Below are 15,172 nucleotides of genomic sequence, written 5' to 3'. Positions count from 1 at the left end.
TTCAATCTTAAGTTCATAAGCTAGGTTGGTTTCTTTCTTTTTCAAATCACTATGATTTTTCTTGCTAATTTTTTAACATTAGAAATGTTTTCATCTGCTTACATTTTTAATCAAGCAAGACCCCGAGTCCAAGATTTGTTGAAAATCCGAATTTTACTTTAAATGTCCTTCAGCAGCTCAGAGGACTCGTTCCACCCACTTCCCACTTGGCAAGAAGAGTTGAGTTTGAATGGCTGTAACAAAAGTATTCTTGGAAAATCTGTGTTTGAAGAAAAACATGAAACAATTGGCATGTTTGGCTCAAAAAAATTGGTATATAAAGTTTTAGATTTGGAGATGTTTTTGATTAAATGTAACCCTACATATTACAAAATATGTAGGATTACATTACATAACATATAATATTAAATAGCCCAGTTAGACAAACTATAGAAAGCTGGTCCATCTTATGAGATCTTAAATTATAAATCTGTGCTTTTACTGAGTTTTTGTTTCATGCAGCCACAACCAAGAAATGTAAATGACACAGAACTGGTTAAAACGTTTTTAAATAGATCGCATAATAGTAGATCTATTGTCCCTGGGCAACTGAATTAACACTTTAAAGGTGGAGCTTCCCAACACCTGTGTGAAAACAACTTGTCACTTCTGTAAACTACATAATAATAGTGTAATTCCACATTCCTTAAAGATAAAAGATTTGTATCACTATGACCTTACTTTTTTTGCAGATTAGACAAACTGCTTGTATTAAACGAATCCCACCTTTTTTTCTGTGCATCAGATGTGTCCACTCTTATTCTATGACTGAATTGGGTGCTCTTGTGCACATCCACCAGTGCCGTAGTAATGTCTGACTGCTGTTACCGGGCAAACTACATAAAGCTGTTTGGTCAATAAATAGACATATCCATCTTCTTAGAAAAGTGATTTGGAAACACCTTCACGCAGCAGTGTGTCACAGATGGGTTTAAATGGATGAGGAGCACATATGCAATATGGGTAAAGGAGATCAAAAGGCCGATTTAAAACCCTTTGGCAGGATGCATCGATGGTCAGCTGAGACCTGCTGCAGAAATGTGCATGGTTAACAAACTTTTCTCGAAGATCCAAGGTCATGGCTGTTACCTTATTTGTCAAATGTAAAGGCAGAACAGTTCGTTGAGTGTGTGGGAGCACACATACACAGAACCTCCTCCTCACTTAAGAACTGGTGTTTCTTTGGTGGAGAACACATTCTGCCGCTTTTAATTTTTATTTTTTTTATTTTCTGAACCTCTTTTTAAGGTTAGAAGCCAAAAGATAATCACAGTGGCGAGACATAAGCCCCGTTACTGATCTTTTGTTCCTTTCTCTGTCTGTGTCCAGGAGCATATGGAGTGGTGCTTAAGTGCAGGCATAAGGTAAGGCTTTGGTGTCTTACTGACATCAATCAGACAATATACTTGTGCTTATTTTTTACTTCCAATGACTGGTGCAAAAGCTTTGAAGTGGTTTTCAATATTTTTGGTTTTATCCATCTTTCTGCAAACCAAAAAAAGTCTTTAAAAAATCAATATAGCTTTGATTTAAAAAAAATAAAAATACACGTGAGATTGTATTTTAGGCTCCTGACCTACCATAATGCATATCGACTGAATGTCTGAAAAGAAACATAAATCTATTAGTCAAGTGCAAAAACGTTTTTTTCCAATAAATACCCAAAGTTGTTTGCAAAAAAGCTGTTATATGAAATGAATTACAACATGGTATTAAAAAAAGGCACACTTTTGGGGGGCAAACACTACTCAGAAAAAGTTGGAGATGAAGTTACAGATGAGAAATTGATAAATAACATTATTAGGATTTTTTTTGCGTGAAGTTAAAGTACAGTATTTGTCAAAGTAATACTTTAATAAATGACTTAAGTCAGTTACCTGAGTGTGAAGCTATGTTTTGTTTCCTCCATGAAATGTCTTTGATTTATGTAAAGTTACATTTACTTTAAAGAAGTGCTCCTTGTATAAAGATGTGGAAATATAGTCTACTTGAAGTTCTGTGTAGAAATAGAACAGAAACACAAACAGAAACACAAGGGATGAAAAGAAAGAAACAAAAGCCTCATGCTTCTCTTAAAAGTGTTCTACATTCATTTGATAATGACACTGTCAGTAATGGAAGTGTCAGAAAGACTAGCTTTTGAGAAAAAACAAGGTTTTAGGAAAAACTAAAGTGCATACACAGTATGCAGATAAGCAAAACACTTGGGAGGAAAAGTGAGACTCAAGGAGAAAGCCTCCAAATTAGTTATGTTGATCATGAATCATCTGATCATACAAGATTTGGGTGAATGCCGCTCTCTGCCAACATCTAAAATTCCTGTATTGAGGTCTTCAGTTTTAACCAAAGCATTAAATCTGAGTAAGAGCTGCAGTGACATCACTGTGGATGAATCATTGATGCATTTTACTAAATCAGACTAAATTAAATTGTAGTAAGAAGCTTCTTGAGTGACAATCAGGAAGGAATCTAATTTAGAGCTGTCATAGTATGTTGGTTTGCAGTCTTTTCTGATAAGACAAATATTTTTTTATGGGGGTTTCCTGCTTTTCCTTATGTTTTAGTTTATTTTATATAGTTGTAAAGCATCAGTGTTTAGTTTAATATCTTGCTATATTTTGTTGAACACTGTCCTCCTGCAGTTTTGTGTGTTTTGGACTCCTTGCATCTAAATGGCCTTTTGAATTATTTTTTTCAAAAATTCAAATTAAAGTTTTGAAATCTAGGAACAGACAACTGAAGCTGTTTTAATTAATGCTGCTAAAAACAATGTGAATAATATTTGCTTTTCTACATTGTGTTGTATAGTGTTGTCATACGACAAACAAAAAAAAGAAACATTTTCATTGAAAAAGACATTTATAGAAATACGCATAAAATCTATAATCGTACATAGATAAATGAAAACTGTAGATGGAACAACCATCACAGCAGAGTCCATTAAAGGAAAGCAGACATAAGCACATTAGCAGGGTTATATAGCTATATGTCCTAGTCTACAGTGTTCACATTTATTGAAAGTTAAACTTAAAATAAATCAAATTGGTGTTATGTTTTTGATTTCACAATTATATAAATCGTTGTGCATTGGGCAATAAGACTAATGTTCCAGTGATAAACATGGCCTGTGTTCAATAAAAGTCATTCATTCGGCTCATAAAGGAATATTTTCTGCTAAATCTAGAAAATATTTTATTAACATCTAGCCACCATGAAAAGTCATTTACTTGCTCAAAGTCTGTGGTTTTGTTTGCTTGCCGGAAAACAAAGATTTCATCTTTTAAATCAAGTTTCCAATTTTTAAATGCCACTAGTTGGGTCTTCCAACTCTCCTCTTTCTCTCTTTCTCTTTTTTTTTCATCTATTTTACTAGCTTAGTAACATATGATCACTACTGGGCAGGAGTGCAACTACATCTGATCAGGAAAGCCCAGCAAAATTAAAACAATAATAAAACACAACCATCATAAAAATGAAGAATCCAAATCTTGCTTCTTTAAAATCCTCTTCCTGATTGTCGATTTTAAGTGAAGCTCTTTGTTTTGTATAATATGTTAAACTTAGGACCCCTTCATGTCGCCTGAATTAGAAATGTGTCATTTGTCTAAGTGCAGAGAAAGCAGATTCAAGGTCAGTGGACCATTTTTGTGTGTGAGGCGAGAAAACGTATTGTGATTGTAAAATTCAACTTGGCTGAATCAGAATTCTACCCCTACGGCTTCTCTCTACCCCTACATGCAGCCCTCCAAACAAAGAAAAATAGTGTCTTTCCTTTCAAAAAACAATTTCAAACACCCCTATCCTTTCAAATGCCCTTACAATTGGAGGGAAAGGGAGAAGCCGGAGGGGTAGGGGAAGAATTCGGATTCAGCTATTTAGTAATTATTGTCGGGTTTAAGAGTGAGGTAGTTAAAAAAACTGGATATGCTATTGAGACAGAATCTGACAATTATTAATCCAGTTTTGGTTCAGTGTTTTAAAAGCTGCGAGGAGATGTATCATGAATTTTGAGATCAGTATTGAAAATGTAGGAAGAGTTTTAACTAACAGAAAATGCAAAGCTCAATTAATGAGAATGTTTTTAACCTGTTAAAAGTCTTTTTGCAAAGATCTCTGTTTTTCCACAAAATGTACCCTTCACTCGTCACCTAAAAAGGTACATTAACCATAAAACTTATAACAAATCTGTACTAAAGATCAAATAAAGACTTATTAATTTATTTGACTATAAAATTATTATTATTATTTTGCTGGCAAACTGGACTCTCTTTCCCACTCTGAAGTTGCTGCTGAAATGTTTGGGATTTTCTCTGCCGTTAATCTTTTTCTGCTGAAGAATTTCTTTGTTTAACTTGCAAGTAAAAAATTAATGCTATAGCTGGATGTGTGATCTTGACAAATTACCCACAAGGCAACGTGTCTGTTTACAATTAGGTCAGTAAAAGTCACAGAAATTTATAAGCGGTTGATGTTATTTGGACGTATTTACTTGCAACCAGCACAAAAAGTGATAGAAATTCATGTTGGCCACATGTAATAAGTGCTGCAAAGATGCGCATTGATGCATTGCCCACACGTATTTTAAGTGCGTCCAAGGTTGCATTTTATTGTAGCCCGCACGTTTTTGAAATTACATTTAAAGTTAAAATCCCATTATCTGTCCCGCACCTGGGTGTGTGAAATGCGTTCTCCGCATTTGATCCATCCCCTAAAGGAGCGGTGAGCAGCAGAAACAGCCACCCTCAGGAAGTATTTAGTTGTTTAACCCTGACCGTAACTGTGATCCTAACGTTAACTCTTCCTCTAGGTCTGTGTGGCCAAGAAAAAAGCTCAGGGCTGACCACACGTATTTAAAAAATAACATGCAAATAGACACTTTCTTAACAAAAAACTCTGTACTTTTCATAACGAAGAAATGAAGAAATCTCACCCATCAATTAAATAAACGTCTTCTTCTAAAATCTGCAGAGACAAAAGTTTTTTTTTACATTTATGAATAAAACGTATGGATCTACGTCTTGATGGGAGGGCACTGTAAAGGTCAGCTTCTTTCTAAGAGTTTCTGATGGATTATAGAGAATATCCTGGTGAGCAGGGTTTGGTTGACTGTCATTTACTCGTGTTCGTGCTTAGATGTTGTTTCTCCCTGATGAATAAAATGGCGTTCTCACTGGCTGTGCTTCAGTCCACAGTGAATGGTAGGACATGGCACCTGTCCTTCAGGCTAGATAATGATGGGTTATCAGCACTAAAGTGGGAAACAGTAGACAAAACCTGAGAATTATCAGCAATTTTGTAAATTTGACAGGAACATTACACATTTAGAAAATGTAGAGGTGGGAAAATCTGCTGAGAAAGAGGAGGCCCTTCATCTGCAGTTCCTGCCAGTGTTGTGCAAGTTACTTCCACTTACTTGTTGTTACAAAGTAATCTCTTCCTTTATGTTATTGAAATTCTGACTCCTTTTTCCATGACTCCACTTCTACTTTCAATGTAGAAGTAGGACAGCCGATTACATGATAGATGTATTTCAAGAGGAATGGCGATATGATGTAAAATGTCTGATAATAAAATTGCATATTTTTAGTAAAGGGAAAGAAAACAATTGGATGAGCTCTAGCCAGGTGGGTCCATACTAATGAAAATATAGGCCATCTACTTAAAAATAGAACTAGACCAAGCAGAGAGCATCCTGAGTGTTTTAGAAAAACAAAAAGTGCCACATGAAAAATGCAGGTCAAAATTATCCACCCAGTTCACCAGACAGACAGAAAATAGCTGTTGGAAAAAAAGGACTAAGCACACCTGTTAGAAAGATCCATCTATCCAATAATTCATCCATCCATCTTTAGACTGAATCTAGCAACTCTAGGGGGCTATTAGAAACACCAAAATTAAAATGAAATGTTGGGGTTTTTGAAGACTAACAGGAAATTTTGCTCGTTAATTTAAAAGTAGAGTAAATATTAAAAAGCTTAAAGCAACAGACAACAAGCAGAATAAAATTCTATTTTTTTTTTTTTTTTATACACTGTATTTTATCCCACGAAGGGAAATTCTTTCTCCGCATTTGACCCATCCCCTTGGGGAGCAGTGAGCTGCAGCCGAAACCGCGCTCGGGAGGCAGTAGCCTTAAGGGTCTTGCCTAAGGACCCTCACTGGGTGATGTTAAATGCTCGCCATTGATATGGTAATTGCCCCCAGTACCATTGCTCATTCCCCTCCGGGAATCGAACCCTGGTTTCCTGCATGGTAGCTTCCCACCTTACCAACCGAGCTACCCAGCTGCTATTTGACCTATTTCATTAAAATGTAATAATTTACATGTTTTGTTGCTGCTTTAAACATCTGCATTTTGGTTGATAAGTCAGTTCCTGAAAAATGAATAAATCATAAATTAAATTTCATTTGAAAGGCTTTACATAACTTAGCTAAAAGTAATATGTTACTGTTAAACATCGCATTTGTCACATTGGTTCCTGGACAGATTTGTTGTGGTCATTCTTAATAAAAAAGGTTGAATTAAAAAACTGAAATAAGGAGAAAGAAATGAGCAGAACATGAATGATACAGTGTTGTTGGAAGGAATTACCTAAATCTGAAATGTCCAATCGTAAATAGAGTTTGATAGATAAATAGATAAATATTTCAATATTCCAAACATGCTGATAAAAAACAGAACTATTCAGAACGAGACATAAAACCATGGAGAAGCCAGTAGTTAATCTGGCTAATAAGAATCCCCCTTTAGTAACTGGCTGTGGAAAATGTTATAAAGTTAATATATTTGACCACTGTGGTGACCTGTGTCTGGCCATACAAAAACAAAAACAAAATTTTTTGCCTTTCAGCCCAAAGTTGGAATTTTCAAAGCTTGTCTTAAAAACATGACCTTAGTTGAACTTTTGTCTTGTCTGGCATGGACAGCAACTGCAATTCATGCAATTGCATGAATTTTTGGGAGTAGTAAATGAAGTTTGCTGAGTGACGGTTTACTCTGTCTTCACCTGTTCAGCAGTTGCTATTGCTATATTAACAAATATTTTTTTTCTGTTCAAACAGGATGTTCTTTGCATTCAGCTTAAATAGAAGTCAGTTTGAGCTGCATCTGCAGTGCGCTGTCACTGAATTGTGTATATTTTGCTATAATGTGCTTGATGTGTGCTGCAAGTAGCAGGGTGCTGTGGGGATTTTACATTCCGGATTGGAGTTTTTTATAATGTTCTGTTGATAAAGATAGTATTTATCAACGGACGACCCTGACGAAGGCGGAAGGCATTCCGTCGAAACATGTCGGTTGGTTTTACACAAAACAAACCCAGTGTCTGATAAAAAATAATTTAAGTGCTTAATAGAACTTATAGACACAATGAACTTCATTGAATCATTACGATAGTATTTATCGTTATTGTCTCTTGTTCTTGCTGAAATCAAAAACATGTTTTTTAAGAAAACAGTCTTGTACATTTTAACCATTCTGCACAGTTTGGTGTTTTGTCATCCAAATTAGCAAGAATCTTTTTCCAGGATAAACATCATTAAAGATATGTAAGGATTTTTTTACATTTTAAATTCATTTGTACTTCATTCAAATTATGCTTAGGCAAGAAAAACTCAAGATTAAATATTTGGGTTTCTCAATTTGATTGGCTGCATTTCATTAGGTTTTTTGTAGCTGCAGCCACCCTAGTAAAAATCTCCATTCATTTTTTAGAGCAGCTCTTCTGTTTTTGTGCATTACCAAAATACACTAAGCAATAACAAAATTTGCACATTTTAATTTTTGGTCTGGTACATACGGTGGCCGAGAGGTGCAAGACAGGCTTACATTTAAGATACAGCAACAGCAAATCCCAGTACAAATGAACAAATCACAAAACACAACAGCAAAAACTGAAAAACAACAGCAAAACATGAAACACAACAGCAAATACTGAAAAACAACAGCAAATCATGAAACACAACAGCAAATGGAAAAGTTTGCAAGCAGTATATATTTTTTTGCAAATTATAGTTTTTACCTTTGCCTTATATCTCCATTTCTAACAATTTTTTAATGGACTAATTTTGGGCCAGAGGTGCTGCTTTAAAACCTGCAGGATGCGGTTTACCTCAGTGAAGTGGGAGAACAATATTGATTTACACCATGGGAGGATTTGAATGGCTCCTCTGTGATCTGTGTTAGTTTGGAGGGCTTCGTGGGTAAACTCTTCAGCCTGTAAAGTCAGACCTTCTGCACTGCAGGACAGAAGGATGATTATTTTACTACAGAAACTGTAAAAATAATAAATTCTGTTTTAACACCTGAGGAAACAGTTTAATGGGAGACAGTAAAATTGATTTGTCTCGGAAGTATTCCCTTGCCAGATTAGTTTGAGGTTGAATGTTTTGTGGTTGTGATATCTGTAAGATTTAGGCCAAAATATTGTATCACATACTGTATAAGAATTTCAATTGACCCCAGAAGATGTTTATCCATCTCAATTCAACTGCAGGCTCTGTTCTGAAGCAACTACTTCTTAAAAAATAGCTTAAACTAATTTAAATTTTACCTCTTAACAAAGAATAAAGGCCACTGCTATAGGATGGTTCTTCTGGTAGCTTCCAGGTGAACTAGTAGTTGATGATGTTTACAGTATGGACTTGGTATATGAGGACAACACATGTAAAACAATTCCACAAAGTTCATATTCATGCACATCTATTCTGATCCATTATTTTAACCTGCGGGAATCAAACTCTTGACTTCATCCACTATTTACTGTAATAGTGTTTTTATTCAATTTTGACAAGAACATGCAGTTGGGTAGATCCAGGTTCTAGAAAACAAAGAGTGACAGCAGGAGTCTTGAAAAAGCCAATTGTGCCGGTTTTCTCAAAGAGGCGAAGGACTGGATAGCATCAGGAAAACTGTCTCCAAGGAAAGTCTGAATTTTATTGGAAGTTAAAGATTTATTGGCTATTTGCACACCAGCAAGGCGGACAGTGAAGGATTCGACATTGAGTGGAAGTCAGGCTGGGTTTCATATGCAGGGAAATGATGAAGACAGGTATGCCAGCAGCTGATAACCAACATTATGCACACACCCACTCATGCAAACACATACACAAGTATGGAAAAGGAGAAGGAAAGACAGAAAAGGTGGGAACGGCCAGGAAAAAACTAGCAAAGGGTGACAGATTTGATTCCCTTAGACTTACAGTTTTTCTCAGTCGCTTTTGTACAATTCTCAGATCAGAATTGAAGTTTGCAAATACGTGTGTGCATTTCTCAAAACAATTTGTACAAACAGCAAAACACTATGGATTTCTTGCAAAAGCCTGTAACTTGCTCAAAATCTTTAGTTCATCTCTCAAAACTAAGTCTTTATGTCATTGAACGTGTCAGTGCCATCAGAATGTCAAGTCCTTGTGTCATTGTCTACGAACAAGACAGTCAAATTACTTAGTCATGTTGTCAATATAACTGTGTACTTTAGAGGGAGGTTCTGATGTAAACTATGGGTAAAGTTTTGATGACAATTATTGTAAAATGTAAGTTACACCTTTTTTGTTTGATTGCAAGAGACTGGACAAGATTCACATTTACACTTTTATTGTTCATATTGTAATTTGTTGACAGACCATGTCATAGAAAAACCCCACTGCAAACAGTAACACAAAGGGAAAAGAAAGATAGGACAATATTCTGTACAACAGTACAGGCAGTGCAGTAGGAATTGGTGTGGTCTTCCTACACCTCTTCTTGTATGTTAGTCCACAAATTCTCATCCACATCACAGCGAATATCCTCTCTTGCAATGCAGTGAAATATGTTTGTCACATTATGACAACTTGGTCAACCATTTTGCAGTTAATGACTTATACGATAAACTAATGACTAAGTGTTTTGAGGAGTAAGACTATTGCACAGTGAACTATATAATACATTTTGATCAACATGACATAAACAATTGATAATGTAGCAAAGAGCAGAGAATTTTACATAATCATTTGCATGGATGTACCAAAGCAATTGCAACTTGTTCAAAGAAGTGAGAAACTGCTTATATGATGTGCACAAGTGACATCACGATGTGAAGATTGAACAAATAGTTTTGGGAATTTCATTCTGATCTGAGAATTGTACTAAAGCGACTGAGAAAAACTGTAAAATGGTATTTTTCTGTATTTTTTGATGCACACAATTCTTCCATGAGCTGTAAAACTATGACCACTTGTCTAATCTAACCCCCTCCCCCCAATGGAGCAGTCTGGGTATGCCTATTACGTGGCGTCGTGAATCAGGTTGCTTCCAATATAGCCCTTTAGGGTTGGTGGATTATTGAGTTGGATCTGCCTGAATTGCTTGATGTACTAATGTGATGAGATCTCATCACATTAGTACATTCCTTAATTACACAGAATCATTTAGTTTTAGGTAAACAATAAAAGCTATGTTCATGTGGATGCAGAGATGCAGGTTTCTGCAAATATGAGCAGAGTCTCTTCACCTGTTAAGGGTTTGCAGTTTACCCCACAATTGCAGAGGTTAGGTTTTTTTTCCCTCCTATAAAGTCCTCCTCTATACTATATTCAAGGGGAAACTCAAGCTGTTTTGGGATTATGTCCATCTGTCTGACAGTTTTTTGTGTGGACTCAATTGTCTTTATCCTCATTTCTCCCTGCTGTAATTCAAAGAACAAAGTCAAACCTCGATGAGATGTTTCATCATGTTTCATCTCAACCTAATCAATTAATGGCTCTGCAAACATTGACATTTTAATTAAAAAGTATTTGTTGTGCAATCAGGTAGCTTTACATTCACCTTCCTCTGTTCCTTAAAGATCCACTCCAATGAAAAAGTGTGTGGTTGTTTTTTTTAACATGTTCTTGTGGCATTTCTCTCATTATGGAGGACATATATAAAGAAGATAAAGCGTAACATTCCAATTCTGACTATTTCTTTATCAAATTGCCGTGAATCCGGAGCAGACAAATAATGCAGTTGGAAAAAAGCTTCTAGGTGTGACATACAAGCAACAATTGGTGGGTCAACAAGCTACCGGCTCCGCTCCATTCTGATGAATCCACTTGTAAACAAATAGATCCATGTACGTCTTTGTTTTCCTCATCAAATTTGGCTAAAACTGCATAATCATAACTAAAAGATCACTAGGAACATTTTTAAAATATATCAAAAGATGATCGGATTGGGCCTTTAAACTTTACATTTACCTTTGATTTTACAACACGTGCTCTATTTTGGGCATGAGGCACACAGTAAAGCCCAACTCTACCAAAATAAACAAACAGGGAAAACATTTTCCAAAATACGTTCTAGCCGGCTCAGATAGTGAGTGTACAAAGAGCTCAGACAGAGCCACATAACCAACACTGGCATTTTTGAGATTTGCTCTTAACTGTAATCATCTTTTTGTCCAGACACAATGCAATTTGCTTTGTCAATCTTCAATATTTTATTTAAATTGGCCGTGGTGCAAAGGTAGAGCGGTTGACCTCTGATTGAAATATTGAGGGTTTGGTTCATGTTCTGCCCACCCATGTGTCAACATGTCCTTGGGCAAGATGCTGATCCCCACGTTGCTCCTGGTGGTTTTAGGTTGGCGCCAGTGCAGAGCCTCCATCAGTGTGTGAATGTGTGTGTGCATGGGGGAATGGGACTGTAAAACGCCTTGAGCCTTAATGGAAGGTAATAAAAGCACTGGATAAGTATACACCATTTACCATTTGATTTTAATACTTGGACAACACTTGAAGTGTTGACTGAGCTGCTCCACTTTAAGAACTTGTAAAAAACCAAGAGTTGCTTTCACCGGTGCATGACAAGCTGCAGGCAAGCATGCTCTTCTAAATTAGTAATTTAACTTCTTTTGACTTCCCTGAACTGTAAATGTGTCCGTCTTAGCATATGTCTTCTGCATGCAAGCGTTAGCAGTAGTCTAAGTGCAGCAATGTCTTTTTTCCCCCATATTTTAGAGGTGACATGAGACAAGTTTCCCACTTACATAACAGCAAAGAAGAATCATTTTCCACATGTGAAGTCAAAGACTGAGACCTTGTCAATAAAGCTTTTTAAACTTTTCTGCAGGGAGTTATTTTTACTTTTCCCAGCTGGAAGCAGAGTGAAAGAAAAAGGGAGAAAGACAAAATGTGTGTCTGTGTGCAACAGCCAAGAGGAGCTTTGGAGGGAGCTGCTGAATACAGAGACTACGAGACTATGCTGTTTGTAAATGGGTCACCCTATTAAAAATCATCAGCAGACCTGTATATGACTGAGGGCAGCGACGGGACAACACATTTTTGGCTAAAACCAAAGCTGCATTAAAAAAAATCCATTAACACTACACATTGTTTGACACAATATTTAATTAGCCATACAAAAGTGTGCCAAGATTTTTTTTCTGCCACTTCATGCTAGTGTTCTAACAGTGTATGTAGGTGTTTTTATGGAGGCTTATGTGTTATGTTCACTTTGGATTTTGGAAGTGACAATACCACAACCTACATGCTAGCCAGTCTTCTGGTGCCTTTATGACGTCTCTGTGCATTAACAAAATAAGACCTATTAATTAATTAAGGTTGATAATTATTAAATGATAGTCTGCTTAAGTGGCCGACAAATAGGAAGAGACAGTAAATCCACAGACTTGTGGTTCATGCCTTCTTTTTTAACTTCATTCAATTTACAGCTGACAGACCTGTTCTGCACTGAATGATAAGATTCAACATAAACAAGTCTAATCGTTAGTGGAAATATTTGCTGATCCTAAATTGCTTCATATAACTTTTTAGATAGTCTTAAACAATTAAATATAACATTGTCTGTTTTAGGGAAGTTTACATGGTTACATGAACCTAAAGCTGATATACAGCTTTGCTACCATTGCTGCTTTCTGTAACAAACCACAGAACTACATGGTCTGCACTATAAAAACTAAGCTTTAAATAGTTGCTGTTGTTTCACCTTGGTTATGCAATGATACAGTGTTTGTTGTAAAAATTGAATCAAACTGATTAGCTATTCAATATTTCCCTCTATTTGATTCAAATTCAAGCATTTAAAGATTTCTTTTACATGTAAAAGTGACCCTGGAAGTAAATGTGTGGAGGTTAAAGAAACTGTTCACACAAATCGTTAGTACACTTATACATAAGAATCGATGTTAAACAATAATTGATGACTTGATTTATCCAACCAGATCGATCTGTGTGAGGCAAATTGTTAATCAAATCGACCTATACCATTGTAAAATCATTGTAAAATAAAACAAATAGATTATATCAATATGGAAAAATACCATTTAGATTTAGGTACGGTAAGTTCAATTTACTATAACATAAACATAACATAAAAACAACCAACCAACAACACACATGATGGCAGCAAAAAGTTTTGCTGACATGTGATCAAACAGTGTGGTATAATGTTCTCATATTGTTCAGTTTGAATTGTTTTTATGTGGATTGATTTCAGATCAGTGAATCAGATCATTCAAAAAGAACCAATATCGACTATTACCGTAATCATATCACTAACCACAAGTTTTGATATGAAACGAATCGTTGTTAAACGATTTTTAAACACCCTTTCATTCTTTTTGCACATTGCTGTTGTTCTTTTTTCTCTATTTTGCACTGAACTGCTGTAAAAATTTAATTTCCTCAACGTGGGATCAATAAAAAATATCTCAATCTCTATCTCTATCTCTAAAATGGATCGTTACACCCCTATTAAAAATGTTAGCAATGCTAAAGTGCTTCTTCATGTTTGTGTTTTTCTGTCTGATAAAATCATTCCAGTCAATTGTTCGGATATGTTCTCTTCATGAAAGTGTGACCTCAGACTGTATTTTTTTGCTGTCAAAGCATCAAACCCACAATATTTTATGAGATTTGTCACTAAAGCAAAAACGTCTGAGCAGGCAACTTTGTATTTATGAGCTCAGTCTCACAATAGTCCTGCGTAGTATAAGGGGGATCACTGCCATTGACAAGCGTGTCCTGACTGCACTGCCTCCCTCTTCAACACTTATGCTGACTGCTGTCTTATTCTATCTAGAAAGCAGAGCTAAAAGAAGGACAGCCAAGGACACTAAAGGGTTAGATACTTCCTTTTACCCACGGCCTTTTGTTTATTCCAGCCTGAATATTTCACATACATGACAAAAAAGAAACAATTTTCCAATAAGGTCACACTTGTTTTGCTGAAATTAACCACAGTTACTGGTCTTTTTAGTCTATTTCCATAAAATGAATAATTTAGCTTACAAAGTCAATATCTGCAAAAAATGTCAGACAGCGGTGTATAATTTTAGTGTTAGAGCTATGATAATGAAAGTATGGCCTTTACCTGGAAAATGAATTTTAGAATTTTAGTTTAGTTTTATCAGAATATTATCACATCATTGCCTAACCCAAGAAATAACAGTGAAATCGGGTTTTTTTGTTAATGGAAAATCATGATTATGAAAATACAAAAAAAGTGTATAAAAGGTTTTCTTGGGTATGTAAAAAATGGTATTTGATAAAGCCTTGACTGCAGGCATTTTGGAAATATTTAAAACTAAGCTGTTTTAGACCAGTCTCTCAAAAATGTATAGTTCAACCATAATTATAAGAATTATATAAAAAGATTTGTTTGCGTTCTTCAAACATTAAGCCGTTTACAAATGTTCCCCAGTGTCATTATTCAATCAAACAAAGATTAAATTGAATTGCAGATGAAGAAGAATATTCTTTTCTAAGAATTAAAAACAGGGCCTTATATGCAGCACACATTAATTATTTCAGCCACAGCAACTGATAAGAAACATTTGATACACTGTACAGAGAATAACAAGCCTAAAATGGGTGTTGACAACTTGAGTTTATCCACCCGCCTCAGTGAAATGGCAGGTCAACGTAAAATGAAAGTTTTACTGCATCCACCCATGAGTACACCTACCTGCCAATCATAAAAATAACAGCCCTGATACTACATAAAAATAAAAACCACAGATACAACATCTCTCACCCCCCCCCCCCCCCCCCAACACACAAAACGTTTCGCTTTAAACTTAATTAAAAAAAGCTCGTCTCCAGTCTCCTTATAGTGTTATCATCTAAATATTTTCGAAATGTGTGATTTTCT

At 35.7% G+C, this 15,172-nt stretch overlaps 1 protein-coding gene across 5 annotated transcripts in view; it reads left to right on the top strand.

Annotated features, from left to right (window-relative positions):
* The window catches only part of cdkl5 (cyclin dependent kinase like 5), a 44,379-nt gene that overhangs the window by 3,301 nt on the left and 25,906 nt on the right, over positions 1-15,172 (top strand). For all 5 annotated transcript variants that reach the window (XM_078944284.1, XM_011488731.4, XM_020712718.3 and 2 more), the window contains exon 3: positions 1,369-1,403. In XM_078944284.1, coding sequence (XP_078800410.1) covers positions 1,369-1,403 — 35 coding nt within the window. The remainder of the gene's footprint in view (positions 1-1,368; positions 1,404-15,172) is intronic.

Source organism: Oryzias latipes, chromosome 3 (assembly GCF_053564925.1).
Source record: "Oryzias latipes strain Hd-rR chromosome 3, Olatipes_Hd-rR_3.1".
Taxonomy (NCBI): Eukaryota; Metazoa; Chordata; class Actinopteri; order Beloniformes; family Adrianichthyidae; genus Oryzias; species Oryzias latipes.
Note: the sequence above shows the minus strand (reverse complement) of the source record. Positions and strands in the feature narration are given on the sequence as shown.